This window comes from Mobula hypostoma, chromosome 6 (assembly GCF_963921235.1).
Source record: "Mobula hypostoma chromosome 6, sMobHyp1.1, whole genome shotgun sequence".
NCBI classification, from domain to species: Eukaryota; Metazoa; Chordata; class Chondrichthyes; order Myliobatiformes; family Myliobatidae; genus Mobula; species Mobula hypostoma.
Genome location: NC_086102.1, coordinates 152620622 through 152642196, shown reverse-complemented (window position 1 = coordinate 152642196; position 21575 = coordinate 152620622). Strand labels below are relative to the sequence as shown.

At 40.2% G+C, this 21575-nt stretch overlaps 1 protein-coding gene across 3 annotated transcripts in view; it reads left to right on the top strand.

Moving 5' to 3' along the window:
- pms1 (PMS1 homolog 1, mismatch repair system component) overlaps positions 1-21575 on the top strand; it is a 108387-nt gene that overhangs the window by 43977 nt on the left and 42835 nt on the right. For all 3 annotated transcript variants that reach the window (XM_063051996.1, XM_063051994.1, XM_063051997.1), the window contains exons 6-8: positions 843-959; positions 15298-15420; positions 16936-17082. In XM_063051996.1, the coding sequence (XP_062908066.1) occupies positions 843-959; positions 15298-15420; positions 16936-17082 (387 nt within the window). The remainder of the gene's footprint in view (positions 1-842; positions 960-15297; positions 15421-16935; positions 17083-21575) is intronic.

Below are 21575 nucleotides of genomic sequence, written 5' to 3'. Positions count from 1 at the left end.
GTGGAAACTGGGGCCCTAGTGAGTGGAAGAGCAGGCGGGAATTGGGCCCCAGTGAATTGAAGTTAAAATGGGAACTGGAGCCCTAGTGAGTAGAAGGGGAAGTGAGAACTTGGGCCCCAGTAAGTGGAAGGAGAGCTGGGAACTGGAGCCCTAGTGAGTAGAAGGAGAGGTGGAAACAAACCATTGGGATTATTAAGTGGTCAAATGGTAGATTATTGGAATTTTACTGCTTTACTTGTGCAACACAGTGAAATATTCAAAGGTGCTAATTGGGAGCAATAGCAAACAAAATACTGTCCTACGCAGTACTGCATAAGATGATGTTTGGATGGACAAAGGAGATGGAATGATTTTGGGAGGGAATTCCAGTGTTACTGCCCCTGGCAGCTGAGCTAAGCCTCTAGTGGTGGATCAGTTTAAATTGGGAATGGGCATGAGGTCAGAGTCCGAGGAACATTTGTAGGGCTAGATTTGTAGGGCTAGAACATTTAAGGGGTCACAGGGTGAAGGAGAGGCAAAACTATGGAAGCATTTGCAGATAATTGAAGTGTTGCTGGATTGGGAGCCGGTATAGGTCAACAAGCAGAGAGGGTGCTGCTGCTGTTGAAGACCCATCTTGTAGTTAATGCAGATTTTCTTCTTAACTGCTGTTGTTCATATTGTTGGGATAAGCTACCTGGGTGTATATGGGTATGTACATTTGCAGTGTATGATGAAATGCATACTTACGTTGAGCACAAAATGCCTTTGTAGAACCTTCAGTTTTATAAAACTGCGGATAACTTGACCTAAACAGACCTAAATTTAGTGACAGAATTTGATTCTCAGCCATTATATTTCAGGCAGTTGTATGGCAAAAAGCCAAGGTGTCGGATCACAAAATGGCCCTGTTAACAGTTCTGGGAACTGCTGTGATGGTCAGCATGGTACCCATCCAACATCATGAGCAAGAACCTGAGGTTAGTATAAGGTTACACTGATTATACTGGATGGGTGGGGGAGGAAGGGGAAAAAAATCAATGCTCAGCAATTTGATGCAATTAGTTTTTCTTATCAACAACTTTGCCCTTTGTCTATTAAATTTAATTGTTTGAAAATGTTGATGAATATGTAAAATGACATTTCCTTAAGCATTTGATCTTATTTACAAATATGGAAAATGCTCAATGCCAAGTACTTCAGGGAATTTTAAAACTTTTTAAAATTCTACGACTGTGCTAGATTGACCTTTATTCCCAGATATTCCATTTTACATTTATGTACATCTATGAGCCTGGAACTTCTTGTGATTCTTATTGTTTTGAGAAAGAAGATTTTCCTGAAATTATCAAGTACATAAGAAATAGTATTATGATGTTGCATTCCCTTATTGGGACTGGAATTTAGAACAGATTTGCACTCTCAGAATTACTGAGCAGGTGACTAGGAAATTGTGCTCAATATATGGCTGCATTCCTAATATCTGCTCTTAACTGGCAAAATGTTCCACTGTTGTGTGTGGAATTATATTTCCACCATGCACACGACAAAAATAAATGTCTTAACTGCTAGTAGAAAGTAAAACTAAATGTATAGAGAGTCAGTACTGAACAGAAATTTACTGGTATACTTCAAACAAATTCAGGTGAGGGACCCAGAGTCCTCTATGATCTTCTGTTCTAACAGCTGTTGCTATTCAGTAAATTTAGGAACTCCCATTTCATACTGTCTTATAATTTTAATTCTTCATCCCGACATTAAAGTAGCAATATCACTTCCTTCAAATCGCTTGATCCTGGCTTTGCCAGTGCACGTGTGTAGGCAGAAAGATTAATTAGGTCTCATTAGCTTAGTTAATTAAGACCGACATTATGGACTGAAGGACCTGTTCCTGTGCTGTATTGTCCTGTGTACTTGAGATTTGTGGAAGACACTCATTGTCCATTAAGTTCACAATGTTTCCTTTAAACGTTTCAAGTGAAGATTGGTGAGAGAGGGGTTGAGAGTAGAAATGCAAGACTGGTTCAGTGATGGAGGTTGCTAAAAGATGTCTGCATGGTTGAAATGTTCAGGTCTCCCAACCAAGAAAAAAAAATGGACAGAAGAAAGTCTTAAAGAAATGAAAGCACAATTTTCTGTAGCACTGTATTAATTTCAACATAGATGGCAAATGGGTTCAGGAGGGCATTGTTGCAAGATCAACGTTTGTTACCCATTTCTTCTACCACCTTGCTAGCCAACAGTTTTGCAAATGGCTCTGGTAAACCATGGCGGCATGTTGCAGACTGCTTATAAAATTTATAATTATACCTCTTATGAATTACTCTCTCTGTAATCTACAGCCAATAATTTCCCTCTAAGCAACATACTCTTGAACTGTCTTAATGAACTAGCAACTTCACCATCTTTGGAAGGACTCAGCTGATTTAACTCTCAAGCATGAAGGAGCTGCACCTTAAAAGCAGACATCAGCATGGTTGAGAGAGAGGGAGGAGGGGTCGGCTCCAAGCCAGGCTGGGACAGAGGAATGGAACACCCTCTACACAACATTGTGTTAGCAAATGTACAGTCGCTGGAGAACGAGCTGAGGACCTAAGGGCAAGATTGTTGTTTTGGAGGGAAATGAGCAATTGCTGTGTGCTATGCTTGATGGAGACATAGCTCACTCTTTACGAACCAAATGTGTCAGTAAGACCCGAAGGCTTCTTGATACACAAGATGGATTGAACTGCTGGTATGGAGAAGGCAAAAGGTGGGGGTTTGTGGGCCATAATAAACTTTATGTGGTGTTTGGATGTAGCAGTTGTGTCTTGCTCTTATTCACCTGGAACATTTAATGATTAAGTGACTACCATTGTACTTACCAGGAGAATTCTCTTCTGTGATCCTGACTGAAGTTTATATACTTCCAAAAGCCAACATTAATTAGGCATTTGAGATATTGAATGCTACCATCACTGGACAAGAAACAGCCCACCCCAAAGCATTTCCAAACATATTCCGGGACTTCAATCAGGCTTGCTTGAAGGAATCTTTGCCCAATTATCATCAGCATATAATCTGCAGCAACAGGGACCCCAGCACACTCAACCACTGCTATACTACAATAATGGATGGCTCCCATATCATGCCTAGAGTGTATTTAGGGAAATCTGATCACTTGTCTGTCCTCCTGCCTGCATACAGGCCGAGGCGAAGGAGCAAGCCTGCAGAGATAAGGACAACAAAGAGGTGGTTGGGGGAGGTAGAAGAGCAGCTGCAGGAATGCTTTGTGTTGGTGGACTGGGCCCTTTTCTGGGGCTCATCGAGATCTGAATGAATACACTACCATTGTCATGGACTTTATAAAAGCAGTCATAGACAAGTGTGTCCCCACAGAATCATTCAGTCTTCCCCAACCAGAAGACCTGAATGAACCATAAAATCCACAGTCTCTTGAGGGCCAGATCTGTGGCACTCAGGTCTGCCAACCAAGTACGTTACACGAGGTCCAGGTACAATCTCCGGAAAGCCATTTCACATGTGAAGTGGCAATTCTGGATCAAACTTGAATCACTGGAGGATACTTTACAGCTGTGCCAGGCTTGAATGCTGTCACCTCTTACAAGGGAAACCAAATGACACAGGTGACAACAGGACTTCACTCCAGATGAGCTCAATGCCTTCTATGCTCGATTTGACTATTAAAACACCTTTGAATTCCTGCAGCCCCTGATGACCCTGTGATTTCGATCTCTGAGGCATTCTTCTGGAGGGTGTTCCCAGGGAAAGCATCTGTCTGGATTGGGTACCTCACTGAATATTAGACCTGTACTGATCAACTGGCTGCAGTTTTCACCAATGTCTTTAATCTTTCTCTTCAGAATTCTGAGATACCCATCTGCTTCAAGCAGGTTTTGATTATACCAGTGCCTAAGAAGAACATAATAAACTGCCTCAATGACTATGGTCCAGTAGCACTTATATCCACAGTCATGAAGTGTTTCAGAGGTTGATGATGAAGCATATCATCTCCTGCCTTTGAAACGACTTGGATCCAATTTGCCTACAAGTACAACAGGTCCACAGCAGATGCCATTTCATTGGCAGTTCATTCAGCCCTGGAACATCTGGACAGATGAGATGCATACGTCAGGATCAACTGGAGCTTGGCATTCAATACTATCATCCCCTCAAAACTAATCAATAAGCTTCAAGACCATCACCTCATTACCTCCTTGTGTCCTTGTGCAATTGGATCCTCTATTTCTGCACATGCAGACACCAGTCAGTTTGGATTGGCATAACATCATCTTCACAATTTCCGTCAGCACCGCAAGGCTGTGTGCTTAGCCCCTGTTCTACGTGTTTTATACTTATAACTGAGAGTCCAAACACAGCTCCAATGCCATATTTATGTTTGCTGACAAAACCTCTGTCATTAGCCGAATCAAATGTGGTGATGGATCAACATATAGGAGGGAGACTGGAAATCTGGCTGGGCGGTATCACGACAACAACCTCTTATTCAATGTCAGCAAGACCGAGGAGCTAGTTATTGACTTCAGGAGGAGGAAATCAGGGGTCCATGAGCCAGTCCTCATTGGAAGATCAGAAGTGGAGAGGGTCAGCAACTTTAGATTCCTTGGTGTTATCATTTCATAGGGTCTGTCCTGGGCCCAACACACAAGTGCAGTTATGAAGAAAGCACAGCAGTGCCTCTACTTCCTTAGAAGTTTGTGAAGATTTGACATGACATCTAGAACTTTGACAAACTTCTATGGGTGTGTGGTGGAGACTATGAAAACACCTTTGCCTTTGAAAGGAAAATCATGGGTAAAGCCCTCCCCACCATTGAGCACATCTGTGCGAAGTGCTGTCACAGGAAAGCAGCATCCATCATCAAGAACCCCACCTCCGAGGCCATACTGTCTTCTCACTACTACCATCAGGGATAAAATATAGGAGTCTCTGGACTCACACTACCAGGTTCAGGAACAGTTATTACCCCTCAATCATCAGACTTGAACCAGTGGGGATAACTTCACACAACTTACTTGCCCCATCACTGAACTGTTCCCACAACCTATGGGCTCACTTTCAAGGACTCTTCACCTCACGCTCATGATTCTTATTGCTTGTTTATTTATTATTATTATTTTCATTTGTATTTGCATAGTTTGTTGTCTTATGCACATTGGTTGTTTGTCCTTCCTGTTGGTGGTGGTGTTTCATTGATTCTATTGTGTTTTTTGAATTTACTGTGCATGCATGGATTTCAGCAAGGCATTTGATAAGGTACCCCATGCAAGGCTTATTGAGAAAGTAAGGAGGCATGGGATCCAAGGGGATCGTGCTTTGTGGATCCAGAGTAGGCTTGCCCGTAGAAGGCAAAGAGCGGTTGTAGATGGGTCTGCATGGAGGTCGGTGACCAGTGGTGTGTCTCAGGGATCTGTTCTGGGACCCCTTCTCTTCGTGATTTTTATAAATGACCTGGATGAAGAAGTGGAGGGATGGGTTAGTGAATTTACTGATGACACAAAGGTTGGAGGTGTTGTGGCTAGTGTGAAGGGTTTTCAGAGTTTACAACGGGACATTGATAGGATGCCAAACTGCGCTGAGAAGTAGTAGATGGAGTTCAACCCAGATAAGTGTGAAGTGGTTCATTTTGATAGGCCAAGTATGATGGCAGAATATAGTATTAATGGTAAGACTCTTGACAGTGTGGAGGATCAGAGGGACCTTGGGGTCCGTGTCCATAGGACACTCAAAGGTGCTCCGCAGGTTGACTCTGTGCATTAAGAAGGCGTACGGTGCATTGGCTTCATCAACCGTGGGATTGAGTTTAAGAGCCAAGAGGTAATGTTACAGCTATATAGGACCCTGGTCAGGCCCCACTTGGAGTACTGTGCTCAGTTCTGGTCACCTCACTACAGGAAGGATGTGGAAACTATAAAATGGGTGCAGAGGAGATTTATAAGGATGTTGCCTGGATTGGGGAGCATGCCTTATAAGAATAGGTTGAGGGAACCCAGGCTTTTCTGCTTAGAGCGGCAGAGGATGAGAAGTGACCTGATAGAGGTGTATAAGATGATGAGAGGCATTGATCATGTGGATAGTCAGAGGCTTTTTCCCAGAGCTGAGATGGCTACCATGAGAGGGCACAGTTTTAAGGTGCTTGGAAGTAGGTACAGAGGAGATGTCAGGGGTAAGTTTTTTTACGCAGAGAGTGGTGAGTGCGTGGAATGGGCTGCCGGCGACAGTGGTGGGTCTTTTAAGAGACTCCTGGATAGGTACATGGAGCTCAGAAAAATAGAGGGCTATGGGTAACCCTAGGTGATTTCTAAGTAAGTATATGTTTGGCTCTGTATTGTGCTGTAGGTTTTCTATGTTCCTATGCTTGCAAGAAAATGAATTTCAGGGTTGTATATGGTGACAAGTATACTTTGATAATAAATTTACTTTGCAATTTTGAACTTTGACAATTGAACCCTGATATTCTTCTGATGCTGTTGGATAAGGAGTTACGTGGTTTAGTCCAATCAAAATGAAGGGCTGGTGATATGCAGTGGATTCTGGTTAAATGGGCCATCGGTTAATCGGAGCAGCCGCTTACTTGGGACAACTCTTTGAGAATGAAAACGAATCGAGTAAAAACCAGGATGTCTTTCATTTATTTGGGACAATATGCAGCTTAATTGGGGCAAAAAGCTTGCAAAACAAATTCTAGCTAGTGTCAGTCGTGTGCACTTGTTGACTGTTAGACCTGCATGTGCTTAGAGATAACGGTTTTTAAATAGTGTCAGTTGTGTGTGTTTGTGTTCGAAAAGCAATGAGTCTTCTCAACTGCTAGTTGGTGAGAAATAAGCAGTTAGACAATTCAGAGCAACACACGCATAAAATGCTGGAGGAGCTCAGCAGGTCAGGCAGCATCTAGGGGAGCGAATAGATAGTTGACGTGTAAGGCCAAGACCCTTTGCTCACTGCGTTTTCAGGAGTGAAAACAAGATGATTTCACTACTTCATCAAATGTATGAATTGATGCCCTTCAATAGTTTATCTTTGTCCCTTTTATATATCATGCTTAACATGGACCTGAGAGCCATATGTTGTGATAACTTCAAAAGAAAAGTGGCTCTTTATTCGAAAACATTTATCCCAATGTTTCATTTTTACTTTCTGATCCAGTGGTTATGATTGTTATGATTCAACAGCTGTTTGAGATATTTTAATTACTCTGCCTTTTAACAGATCTTCCTTTCTCCTCCTGTTTCCTTCTATCACAAAGCCTTAGTGAATAAAGCCTTAATTTCCTAAGCTTTCCTTTTATAAACCACCCCCTCGCACTTGATATATTACTAAATCAATTTGTTACTATTTCTGCATCCAATGTACTTTGGATCCACAAAAAGTAACAAAATGATTTAACCATTTCATTAATATCTCCTTATTTCTTTGCTGATGTGCCTTCATTTAATCGGCATGCTGTTTTGCCTTTTAAAATGGCTTTGAAGTTCTAATTTCGCTTGAGAGATCTATGGAGCTATACTGATACATTTTGTCTCCAGGTTATATCTTTGTTCATTCTATTCCCTATTCCATTTTTATATATTTCACTTGCCATGTATCTGTCCATTTCTGTCACTTGCCTTATATCTTCCGGTTCAGGTTCTGATTTATCACATACATGTCGAAATGAGTCATTTGCGTTAACAACATCACAGCCAAGGTTGTGCTGAAGCAGCTACACATTCCAGCGCCAACATGGCATACCTTCCATGCTCAGCAGACCAACATAGACCACATCAAATGACAAAGCAATTCCCTCCCTTCTTTCTGCTGCTTTCTACCAGCAGTCTATGATCCAGATAATTTGATGTCTGTTAACAGATTTTGCTATTAAACCCCTTTATGTCTGTGTTGAAATATGCTACTCCTATGCTGATCAGAGATCCCAATATAAATTCCAAATACAGACCACATTTTTGAATGTGCTAGGATTGTTCATTTACTCCTTTGTTACCATTTTGCTCTTATCACAATAGCCTTTACACTGTACGCGGACCCCTTACTTAATGGTATTGGTCCACGGCATAAAAAAAGGTTGGGACCCCTGCTTTAAAGGACGCAAGTCCTTTGATGAGCAGAGTGGCATCCTTTTTGTTTTTAAATGAATATATTTCATGTCTTGGAGGAACTCAGTTTGTCAGACAGCATCTGTGGAGAGAAATGGACAATCGACGTTTTGTGTCAAGACCCTTCATCTGGACTGCTAGAGTTGAGGGGGATGGCCGGTATAAAGAGGTGGGGAGGTGGATGGAGAAAAGGTGAGGAAGAGTGATAGGCAGGTGGAGGGTAAGGATTCCAACATCTGCAGTCTCTTGTGCCTCCATATTCCATATCTTGATAGCAATAGAACAGAAAATAGTAGCCATTTGACTTTACTAATCAGGACTACTAGCTGACCAATTTTACCATGGTTGTGAGTTTCCACAGAATAAAATAAAGCGGGATTTTTGGAAAAGTGGAAATTAGTTTGCGGTTTGAGGAAAAGTGGAAATTAGTCTCCATATTGTAACTGCACTTCATAAGTTTTGCTACATAGGATCCTTACTGAAAGCGTTCCGCCATTCAAATGCAGTGGAGTGTGTGGGAAGTGGCAGCACCCACTTTCTGGATCTCAAGATGTACATTAAATATGTAAAATAATAATGCTCCTTTAACAGAAACAATGATGATGGAGCCTTATTCCTTAAGATTATTAATCTATAAATGTAAAATATAACAGCTTTGCTTTTTAATTCATATACAGCGGATTCTGGTTAATTGGGGCACATCAGGACCAGTACATTTTAACCCAAGTAGCCAGTTTCATGGAATAGTTAAAAAAGTATAAAAATGACGAACTACCATTTAACTGAGTAACAAATTAAGTATTTAAATAAAATACCAAACAAATAACACTACCAAACCTACTACAGTACTATAAAACAGTGTATTAAATCCTAACAGTTATCAATAGAAGAACGCTTTTTTGATTGACAGTAAATTAATGAAATCAGCACGAACACCTAGTGCAGATAATTGACAGCCTTCATACAATGCTCTTGTCGATTGCATCCTCCAAATTGTAATTTTCACTGTAACATTCAAGATGATTATCAATACCTTCAAATTCCTCATAGTACCTAATTTGTTGAATTAGCAAAACTGTTTCAATTTCACTCCCCTGGCTATTTCTAGCATCATCAAGCCTGAATGCTTGAAACTGCAGTGAGCAAAACAGTTCTGAAATATTTTACTGGTTATTTCTCATCAACTATCAGTGACAAAAATCACTGCTTTTTGAACACAAGCTCACCAACTGATACTATTTTAAAGCTGTTCGCTCTAAGCATGATTTAGTGTAAACGGCCACACAAGTGCATGCGAATGACACTGGTTAGAAACTGTTTGGCAACAGTTTCCTGTCCCAATTAAGTGGCATAGAGTTCCAAATAAATGAAAAGAATCTCAGTTATTTTCTTAATTAGTTTTTGTTCTTTAAGAGTTGTTCCAAATAAGCGGATGCTCCAGTTAACCGATGGCCCAATTACCTGGAATCCACTGTACTATCATAAGAACAAGGGCTAGGAGCTTACTCTGCCATTCAATAGAATCATGACTGACCCTGTGACTCAAGTGGACTTTTTTGCCCAGTCTATGTGTCTCTTGACTTCAATGTTGTCCAGGAATCTGTCAATCTCTTACTTGACTATACTTAATAACTGATCATTCATAGTCTTTGGAGATAAAGCTTCCAAGGTTTACAATACTCTGCATAAAGAAACTACTCCTCCTTTCAATCCTGGATAGTTCCTGAAACCATGTTTACTTATTTTAGTAATCCACCAAGAGTAGACGTTGTTTTATCTCCAACTTCTTCTGTATCCCTCATCCATCTGATATCATCTTCTCAGGTCCATGTATATCCATAGGTCAAAACTGGATCTAGTTTACCAAAGACCCGTAAAATCCCAGTAAGACTTGCTGACTTTTGTACTCCAGCATCTATCCAAACTTGTCTTCCTAATTATTTGCTGTATCTGCACAAGGGGTCTCCATATCTCGGGAGCACCCAGATTCCCCTCTGCAGAAAAGCTTGTAAATTTCTCACTGTTTAAAATTCCTGCTGTCTATTCTTCTCACAGAAATGCACATCCTCTCAGTTTGCCACATTGCACTCTATCTATTGATTTCATGCCGACTTGTTTAACAGTTCACTTCCTATTTCTGTGCTATCAGCTAGCCTGGATACATTGCATTCATTTTTTAAAAAAATGTATGCCCAGTAACGATCTCTGGAATTTCAATGATAACATCTGGCCAACCTGAGAAATACCTGTGAATCCCCAGTCACTGCTTTTACTTCTTCTACCAATTGTCTATTTCCTCTAGTATACTTCTTTCTCTCTGCTTTCTGTACACAGTTTTTGCACTGAATAACTTGCACTTCCTGATTTAGACTGTGTGCTTCAGTAAGGATCCTTAAGTCAGATTGATTGATAAAATGCGCTGTTGCTTGAACTGTTAATACATGCCCCAGAAATTGCAGTGCTTCGAACTCCAACAACTAAGTTGACACCCAAAAGCCCAGAATGTGACGTCTATTAGCAGTGCAAGGACAGTAAACACAGTTTGATCATTGCTGGCCTAAGTTGGAATCTACTTGTATCTGGTGAAGTTGTGCAATGGCTGTTCATGATGGCTTTTATGGACGATGAACATTGTTCACAAATCTACAGCTTCAACCCTTTCACCAATCAGAAATCTTGCTCTTAAGCTGCCAATGTACATATCCTTACACAGCATTCCAACTGCTCCCCAGCAGCTTGGAAAGCAAATTATTAGGAATTGACAAATGTGTTCTGACTTCAACATGGAACCCTTACTAATTGCAGAAATAACTATGAAAACATTGAAGCCCGTCATTTATTTTTTAATTTGGTAATTATTTCCAAAAATATATAATGAACAATGACAAGTTGCTTATACATAGTGTGTAAGCAAATGATTTTTCAACTGCTAATGATAGTTTTATTTTTAATAAGGGTTTTGTAAGATATAGTGCATTGTGGAAAATATATCCCTGTTTTTCTCTTCTCTAAGTGGTTGGATAATTGTGAATTCAATTGCACTCCATTCCACTTAAATATACAGTTTTAATTTTAGTTTAATAAAGCCTGATTTTTCTTCCAGTTGATTTCTTTTACAGGTATAATCTTAAATCAATGCACTCAGTCTCATTATGATGCTAATTTGTTCAATCGTCTGACACCACTTCATTCAAACATTGTTTTATATTCTCTTCATTGGTTTGAAACAGCATAAATTTAAAGCTTAGCATGGAGTTTGTTTCAAACAAAAGTGCTTATCCCTGTTGGGAAACCTTTGGCACTGCCCTCTAGCCTGCAATACTGTCGGTTTATACATTTTCCCCCCAGGTTTCTTTCAACAAAACTCAACACTGCTGACATTTTTCTTTGCTTTGAAAGTGGAGAGAAAACTCAGTAAATATCATAGCAGCACTTTATTAAATCAACAAGAACTTATATAGCTTCTTGAAAATTAGTTAAAACCATAAGTAGATTTTACATTTTAGCAAGATAACTCACCAAAATATGGTACAGTAGCCCAATGGTGAAGTTACTGGACTCACACATGGAATTTGGGGCTATTGGTTCAGTCAGTGGCTTTGGTTGAAATCTCACCATTGTAATTAAGTAAATCTTGAATTAAAGCAAGTCCCAGTAACAGTAACCATGAAACTTGTAAGAGTAGACTTATTTTCAAAGTACTTATATATTACCTTGTACTACCGTGAGATTCATTTTCCTGCAGGAAAATAAATTCAGTAAAATTTACGAAGTGAATGCGTAGAGACTGACAAACAGCCAATGTGCAAAAGAAGATAAATGGTGCAAATAAAAAAAAGTAACATTGAGAACGTGAGTTATAGAGTGGGAGTGTGTCTGTGGATTCTGTTAATCAGTTTAGAGTTGTTGTGAGTGAAGTTATCCACACTGGTTCAGGAGCCTGTTAGTCGTAGGGGTGACAGCTGTTCCAGGACATGATGGTGTGGGATGCGAGGCTCCTTTACTTCCTTCCTGATGGTAGTAGCGAGAAAAGAGCATGGTGTGAGTCCTTGATGATGGACACTTCTTTTTTGTGGCGGTACTCCTGGTAAATGAGCTCAATGTCGGGGAGTTCTTTGCCTGTAAAGGACTAGGTTGTACCAACCACTTTCTGTTCCATTCCTGGGCATTGATATTTCCATACTAAACCACTATGCAGCCAGTTAGGATACTCTCCAATGTGCATCTGTAGAAGTTTGTCAAAGTTTTGGTGACATGCCAAGTCTACGCAAACTTCTAAGAAAGTAGAAGTACTGTTACGTCTTCATTGTGATAGCACTCCTCTGTGCTGTTCCAAAAAAATAGATTATCTGATATGATAACATCAAAAAATTTCAGGTTTCTGACCCTCTTCTGCTCTGATCCCCTCATGAAGCCTGGCTCAGGAACTTCAGCTTCTTCCTCCTGTTGTCGATAATCAACTCTTCGGGTTTGCAGCTTTTGAGTGAGTTGTTGTTCAGGCAGTATTCAATCAGATTTTCATTCTCCCTCTTTGTATGCCAATTTGTCACCAGTTTAGACTTGGCCAGCAGCAGTGGGTCGTCAGCAAACTTAAATACAGCATTGGAGCTGTACTTAGCCTCACAATTATAAGTATAAAGTGAGTAGAGCAGGGGCTGTGCACATTGTCCTGTGACGCACCAGTGCTGATGGTGATTGTGGAAGAGATGTTGTTGCTAATCCATATCATTTGGGGTCTGCCAGTGAGGAAATTGAGGATCCAGTTGCACAGGGAGGTATTGAAGTCCAGGTCTTGGAACTTAGCAATGGGTTTCAAGAGGATTAACTAGTGAACTGCGAATTAAAAACTAACCCAGTTCACTAAATTTCAGGGAGAAGAATCTGCCTTCTTTACCTGCTCAGGTCTGTTCAGGACTTCAAGTTTGCCTCTTTTTTAGGAGTAGTTACAGATGAATAATAAATGTTGGATTTTCTGATGATGTCCATGTTCTTTGAGTACATAAATTGGAAAAAAGAAATATCAAGGACTAGACAGGTAATGCACAGTAACAGGAAAAACGGTAATGGCAATTGCATTGCATTTGGTACAAAATGCACACATCCCATCAGATGGGTACACATCCCTAAAGGGCATCGGTATTAGATGCATACCAAAACTAGCTCATCAGTATAATTAGTAATATTGTATTAGTTTTAAATAATTCATTAAACTGTATAAAGATAAAGGCCTAAATTGGACTGCCAGCAAGTTTCTGTGCTGGAGACTTAAGTTCTCACCTGCTGCAGCAGAGTGAGAGGCTGTTTTAATACTTAGCTTCATTTAAATGTCAGTGGGCAACATCCTCAGTGCCGGTGTGTAGTGGCTCAGATATTAGACTGAAGCAGGATCAGCCACCGCACAGGCGTGGGGTGGATCAGGAAAAGCTGCAGAGAGTTGCAAACTCAGCCAGCACCATCACGAGGACACATTTAAAAAGTGATGGCTCAAAAAGGCAGCATCTGTCATTGAAGACCCCAGCAGTCAGAACAAATTTCATGGCATACTGTATGTCAGTGATACTACATCTGATTCTGATGGGATCATGCTTTCCCAGTGGAGCCTAAAAGAGTACATCAAAAGGTCAAGTGATAGACATGTGAATGTTGGTGTACTTCTTGCAGGGGATGGGTTGGGGTGGGAGAATGGTGTTGGCTACTTTTTGGTGATGACAGCAGATTTGAAAAGAGAGGGGCAATATTCAAGGCAAAGGGGGCATTTGTAATAGCAGCTTGTGTGGGTGCCAGGAAAGGAGCCTGAGACCTTAGTAACTCACTGCTGATATGTAGGCTGTCTCAGTGACAAGATAAGCTTGCAGTGGGCACGGAGAAAGATTGCAGAGAAGTTGACGTGGATGTTAATATTCACAGATGTCTTCAGTCTGTAGCCTACCTGAAACACTAACACTTCACTCTGTTCATCAATCTGGTCGTCATGGCAGTCTTTTGTTTGGCAAAGATTTAAGTCTCCATACCAATTGCCCGTATTACTTTGTTATTATTTGCTCCAGGTTTGTATTTGGCAAGTCCAACAACTCAAGCCAGTTCTATCAATTATCATTTACTCTCTCTGCCAAAGTGAGTTTGTACCATGTTCTGGGATCAGCCAGACTTGTCCACTTCTTTTCATCCAGATTTGTATATGGATGTTGGCCATTAGCTTCAGTTTACAGTAACTTTAGTAGCAGTTTAATTTGTTTTATTTAAATATAATGGAAATTTCATGGTTATGGCAACCTGTAGTTATACTTAGTGAAACATTGTTTACCTTTTAAGTAAAGTGTGTAGGATGTCTAAAGGCAGAGTTGCTCTCAAAAGGGAAGATGAAGAGCAGAGGGGAAAGTCATTTTGAACAGATTCATGTTGTGTGGGCCAGAAAATGGCTGTCCATTATTGTCGTTATTTGTACTGTTATTTTTTAAAAATCTTTCACGATGAATGTGTCAGCCACATTGTAAACCATTGGTTCATAAAATCTAATTTATCATTTCTGACAGATGTTTTCATTCTGACCTGCATGTTTACTCAGTAAATAGTTTTCGCCTTTACCCTTTGCCTTGCATACATTCCAGCATTCAATCACATGGTGGTAATTGCTACTAATGTAGACAAATACTGATTTGCACAATTAGGAAAATTCTCAGATAATGGTAACCTTGTGCATAATAATATTGGAGAAAAGAAAATATTGGGATAGAGGCTGATGAGTGGTACCTTGTTGAAATTTAAAATTGTAATGCTGGTATGTATGAAATTTATTCATCATTAGATTTATAATTCTTTAAATTGCTATAGAACCACCAGCATGTCAGGATAATTAAAATTAGATGAATAAAATATTTAGACTTTGTTTTCTTTTTTCTTTGGCAGAATGCACATTTTCTATATATGGGAGAAGATGCTCCTATTTCACCTTACCATTCTGAACTTGCTTGCCAGCTGGTATCCCAAAGAGAGAATTCGATAATTGGTTCCTCTTGTGATTTGTTTTTGTTTTCACCAAATGAAGGGTCTGGACCTTTGCTGAGTCCTCACTGTAATATGTGTAAATCAGATGACTCTTGGTGAACAATTACTGCAAAATGAGTTTCTGCTCTGAAACATTATGTTGTGATAATAGAGTATTTTCTAAATTTGTGTGTGTATTCTTTTTCTCCAATGTTTACAGATTTTCCTTAGTGGCTTTCTTCCCAAACTTGGATCTAATCCTTCTTCGATGAGTCTCACGAGCCCTGACAGAAGTTTTATCTCTGTAAACTCCAGACCTGTTCATCACAAGGAAATATTAAAAGTAAATTAACAACCTTGGTATATGTAATAAATGTACTTTAAGAATATATAATATAGTGCAGTTCAGTAATCTTCTGTAGATTGTGCTATGGTATTATTAGTGGTTTTTCTTACTGTTATCAAGATTTCCAATTTCTCAAATGCCGATATCACCTCAGTATTTACCTAATGGATGCTACTGCAATTGCTTTCTTTCCGGAATCAAAACTCAGTGAAAATACACAAAAATAGGCACACAGTCTACTGCATGTATCTTGTTAGATTTTTTTGATGTGGCAGAAGTCTCAGGTTTAAAATCTTGCCTGTCGTTTCTGTATTTATCCTGAAGACTAATTCAAATGTGTCTGATTAAGAAAACAACTACTCAGTAAAGTATGATGTTGCTAATTATATCTGCATCAGGTATTGGTGGTGCAATGTGGATCCAGTAAAATTTGAACAGATTTTTTTGTAGCTTACTACTGGAAAACAGTAAACTGGCCATGTAATACTATAATCAAACACAGATGTGAGGCTAAACTGATTGGATAAGGAGGATTTTAACAGAGTTGCAATTTTTTTTTGTAAAGTATTGCTTCATTTTGTGCTGAAGTAATTGTTGGTCAATAAGTAAAAGTTGGTCAATACTTAGCTGTTCGTGAATTACTCCGTGTATTATATGATCCTTATTATTTCTAATGATATGTCTAATTGTTTAAAGCTATAGCATGACATTCGGGGTGAAAATTCAACTAATCTTCTAACGTTTCAGGATCCATTTCATTTACCGTGAGGTGAACTGATTTGGCTTTTATCATTTAGGTGTAATAATTGGTTGGTAAACAGATTAGGTGGCATCGTGGCATGGTAGCATAGTGGTTAGCACAGCGCATTGCAGTACAAGCAACCCGGGTTCAATTTCCACTGTATCCTGTAAGAAGTTTGTGCGTTCTCCCCATGATTGCGTGGGTTTCCTCCAGTAGTCCAAAGACATCATACCAGTTGGTAGGTTAATTATCTTTGTAAATTGTCCCATGCTTCAGCTAGGATTAAATTGGGGGATTGCTGGGAGGTGCAGCTCAAAGGTTAGGAAGGGCCTATTCCACACTATCTCAAGAAATAAATGGATTGTGAGATATTTGCTGGTTTTATGAAATATAGACCAGATCTTAAAACTGAGAATCCAACATTCACAAATTAATCTTGCAATGCTTTATGTATGGATGGATTAATTTTGGATGGAAGAGACTTCACCCAACCTCATCTGCACAAGGATGACAACATTAGACTAAATTTCAAAATCTGTTCTCTGTTCTACTTGTTGGAATATCTTGCTGTAACATGTTGAACAGGCAAGGTTTTGAAAATTTCTTTGCTGAGTGTTTAGTGTCAATGAAGATGAAGGTGAGGGTAGCATTTTAATATAGTTACAAATCTACTTCAACTTAATAGCTTTCACTACTGCAGTCCAACTTTATTATTAATGGCTTGTCCTGGAAAAATACTACTTAAATTTCTGTTTGCTTTAATTTTGCAGTTAGTCCGACAGTATTATACCTCTCAATGTCAGAAGGATACTTCACATACTCGTTATCCAATTTTCTTCTTAAATATCTTGGTTCCAGCCTCAGTTATAGATGTCAATTTAACACCAGATAAGACTCAAATAATGTTTCAAAACAAGGTAAGACAATTTAAAACATGTCTCATTAAATTGTCATAAATACTTGAGATATTTGTTGAAATGGAACTTTTTGCAACAAAAATATCATGCTCACGTTCCCAACAATGTTAGTCCCTAAGATTTGATAATATGTAGAATAAACAAACATAAAGTTTGCACACTTTTGCAATTTTAGGTTAGAAAAATTGTTCAGATTATATAGTTTTCACAAGGCACCAACAGATTGGTTTTGATGCCAAGAGTACAGGGAATTGGCATGTTGTTCTATTTGTATAGTAGTGGATAGCACTGAGTGCCAGTCAGGAGCCAGAATTGCTTTACTAGTTGAGCTATTGAGTTTTATAACTCTGTTTTTCCTTGACTGCATTTATCTTGTCAACCATATCACTGTAACAACTTTCTCACATTGTTTCAGAGTACCAGAGATCATGGGAAAATGGGGAAGAGTGCTGTTATAATGTACAATCATGTGGAGCATTCTCTATGCTTCTGCCTCCACCTACGCCTGTGCTACTGCCACACTCCTTTCTTTTATTGGCCAGCTGGTTCAGCTGCTGTCCAGGCATTGTGCAAGTGAGAATGGTCAAACTATTTAGGTGACCACCAATATTCCTCCTTATCCCTATGTACTTGTGCCTGTTTCATTACCACATGCTGACCCCTATACCTCATTCTATGATCTAGAAAAGTGGGACTTAAGTTAGGTTCTTGCAAGCAGATTGCACAGTTGCAGAAGATGTATACCTCAGTGTAATAGCATAGTAGAGTAGGCAACTCGTACAAAATCCTGGAGGAACTCAGCAGGTCAGGCAGCTTCTATGAAGATGAATAAAAAGTCGATGTTTTGGGCCAGGACCTATAATCCGGAATGGAAAAGAAGTGAGAAGAAACCAGAATGAAAAGGTGCCGGGAGGGGAAGGAGGGCAAGCTGGAAGGCGATGGGTGAAGCCAAGTGGATGGGAAAGGTAAAGGGCTGGAAAAGAAGGAATCTGATAGGAGAGGAGAATGGACCTTGGGAGAAAGGGAAGAAGGAGAGGCACAGGGGCGGTGATAGACAGGTTAGCAGAAGTGGTAAGAGGCCAGGCTGGGGGATAGAAGAAGATGGAAGGGTAGGGAAACAAAAATACTGGAAGAAGAAATCAATATTTATGCCATCAACTTGGAGGCTGCCTCAGCGTAGCTTTATTGCGGCAGAAGAGAAAGCCAGGGACCAACATGTCAAAACAGGAATGGGATAGGAATTAAAATGATTGGCCACTGGGAAATTCCACTTTTGGCAGATGGAGCAGAGGTGCTCAACAAAGTGGTTCCCCATTTATATTGGCTTTTGCCAATGTAGCGGAGGCCACAATGGAAGTACCAGATGCAATAGATGACCCCAACATTTTCGTCTTGAAGGACTGTTTAGGGCCCTGAATGAAGGTGAAGCAAGAGGTGAAAGGGCAGGTGTAACATTTCTTTCAATTGCAGGGATATGTGCCAGGAGGGAGATCGAGGGTGGGGGTGCGAGGGGAGTAAAGATGTGTTTGGTGGTAGGTGACCCTCCTTTTTCCCTTTCTCCCAAGATCCATTCTCCTCTCCTATCAGATTCCTTTTTGTCAAACCCTTTATCTTTCTCACCCAGCTGGCATTACCTATTGCCTTCTAGCTTGTCCTCCTTTCCCTCCCTCCCTCTTATTATACTGGAGTCTTCCCCCTTCTTTTCCAGTCCTAACAAAGGGTCTTGGCCCAAAATGTCGACTGTTTATTCATTTTCATAGATGCTGTCTGACTTGCTGAGTTCCTGCAGCATTTTGTGCGTGTTTCTCTAGATCTTCAGCATCTGCAGAATCTCTTGTGTCAGTAAAGTAGGCTGTGTGTTTTCTAGTGATTGGTGAGGGGTATACATGGTTGCCAGATATTCAGTTCAATGTCCATAAATTCAATGCACACAAGTTTAAACCACGTTTCTCATTTTCACCTATGTCATTATTCCAGACCCTGCCTCCACCGGACCAAAACCTCAAGCATCCTTCATCCTGTTATGGTTTTTGCATATCATCTAGAGTTAATGAGCATCAGTGACTACTGATGAGGAATGCATGTGTTCTAGAAAGAGAGGCAGACAAATAAATAGAGCAAAATTTATCTTTGATTCACCAGTGACTTATTGAAGGAATTATGCGCCTTCTGGGCCTAGACTCCCCCACTATAGAAAGCATCCTCTCCACATCTACTCTATCTAGGCCTTTGAATATTTGATAGGTTTTAATGAGAGTCCCCTTTTTTTTTTATACTCCAGTGAGTACAGGCCCAGGGCCACCAAATGCTCCTCGTACAAGACCATAAGACATAGGAGCAGAATTAGGCTATTTGGCCGATTAAGTCTGCTCCACTTTTCCTGTCCCTTTTTTTTCTCTCAGCCCCAATTGACTCCAACATCTTTCCAACCACTGAGGTCAGACTAACTGGCCTGCAATTTTCTTTCTTCTGCCTCTCTCCATTCCTGAAGAGTGGTATGACATTTGCAATTTTCCATTCCTCCAGAACCATGCCAGAATCAACTTTGTGAAAGATCATTACTAATGCCTCTACATTCTCTTCAGCCACCTTTTCAGAACCCTGGTGTGTATACCATCTGGTCCAGGTAACTGGCTTTCCTTCAGACCTTTCAGTTTCCCAAGAACCTCTCCTTAGTAATAATTTCTCACACTTCTGCCCCCTGATACTCTCAAACCTCCAACATACTGCTAGTGTCGTCCACAGTGAAGAATGATGCAAAATACTGATACGATTTGACCACCATTTCCTTGTTCCCTATTACGACCTTTCCAGCATCATTTTCCAGTGGATTGATATTTACTTTTACCTCTCTTTTACACTGTATGTATCTGAAGAAACTTTTGGTATCTTCTTTAATGTTATTGGCGAGCTTACTTTAGTAATCCATCTTTACCTTCTTAATGACTTTTTTGGTTGCTTTCTGGTAGTATTTGAAAACTTCCCAATCCTCTAACTTCCCAGTATTTTGTTTTTATTATATGCCCTCTCTTTGGCTTTTATGTTGGTTTTGACTTTTGTTGTTATTTACAGTTCTGTCATCTTGCCTTTACAATAATTTTTTCTCTTTGGGATGTACTGTATCTATGTTGGCATTCATTTCAAGAGGAATAGTGTATAAGAGTAAGGAGGTGTTGATGAGGCTCTATGGGGCATTAGTGAGCATCATTTGGAATACTGTGTGCAGTTTTGGGCCCCCTATCTTAGAAAGGACGCACTGATGTTGGGGAGAGTTCAGAGAAGATTTACGAGGATGATTTCTGGAATGCAGGGGCTAACATACGAGGAGCGTTTGTCGGCTCTTGGACTGTATTCATTAGAGTATAGAAGAATGAGAGGGGATCTCATAGAAACATTTCGAATGTTGAAAGGGTTGGACAGAGTAGATGTGGAAAGGTTGTTTCCCTTGGTGGGTGAGTCCAGGACAAGAGGCCATAGTCTTAGAATTAGAGGGTACCCAATTAAAACAGAGATGAGGAGAAATTTTTTTAGCCAGAGGGTCGTGGATTTGTGGAATTCGTTGCTACATACAGCTGTGGAGGCCCGATCATTGAGGGTGTTTAAGGAGGAGATTGACAGGTATCTAATTAGTCAGGGTATCAAGGGATATGGGGAAAAAGCCGGAAATTGGAACTAGATGGGTGAATAGTTTAGCTCATGGGGGAGCTGCGGAGCAGAGTCAATGGGCCGAATGGCCTACTCCTGCTCCTTTGTCTTGTGATCTTGTGATCATGTGCCTTCCAAATTGCTTCCAGAAATTCCAGCCATTGCTGCTCTGCCATCATCCCTGCCAGTGTTCTGTTCCATTCAATTCCGGCCAACTCCTCTCTCGTGTCTCTGTAATTCCCTTTACTCCACTATAATACTGATACGTCTGACTTTTATCTTCTCTTTCCCAAAAATCAGGGTGAATTCATTCATATTATGTTCACTTGCCCCTAAGGTTCTTTTACCTTAAGCTCTCTAATCAATTCCAGTTCTTTGCACAGCACCCAATCCAGGATAGTTGATCCCTAGTAGGCTCAACCATAGGCTGCTCTAAAAAGCTATCTCGTAGGCATTCTAGACATTCTCCTTCTTGGAATCCCACACCAACCTGATTTTTCCAATCTGTCTGTGTTTTGAAATCCCCCATGACTATTGTAACACTGCCCTTTTGGCATGCATTTTCCACCTCCCATTGTAATTTGTAGATCACATCCTTACTACTGTTTGGGGGTCTGTATACTACTCCCAACAGGGTCTTTTTACCCTTGCAGTTCCTTAACTCTACCCACAATGATTCACCAGCTTTCACTATGTCGCTTCTTTCTGATGATTCAATTTCATTTTTTACCAGCAGAGCAACTCCACCCCTCTGCCTTCCTAACTGTCCTTTTGATACAATGTGTATCCTTGGACATTCAGCTCCCAGCTATAATCTTCTTTCAGCCATGATTCAATGATGCCTACAA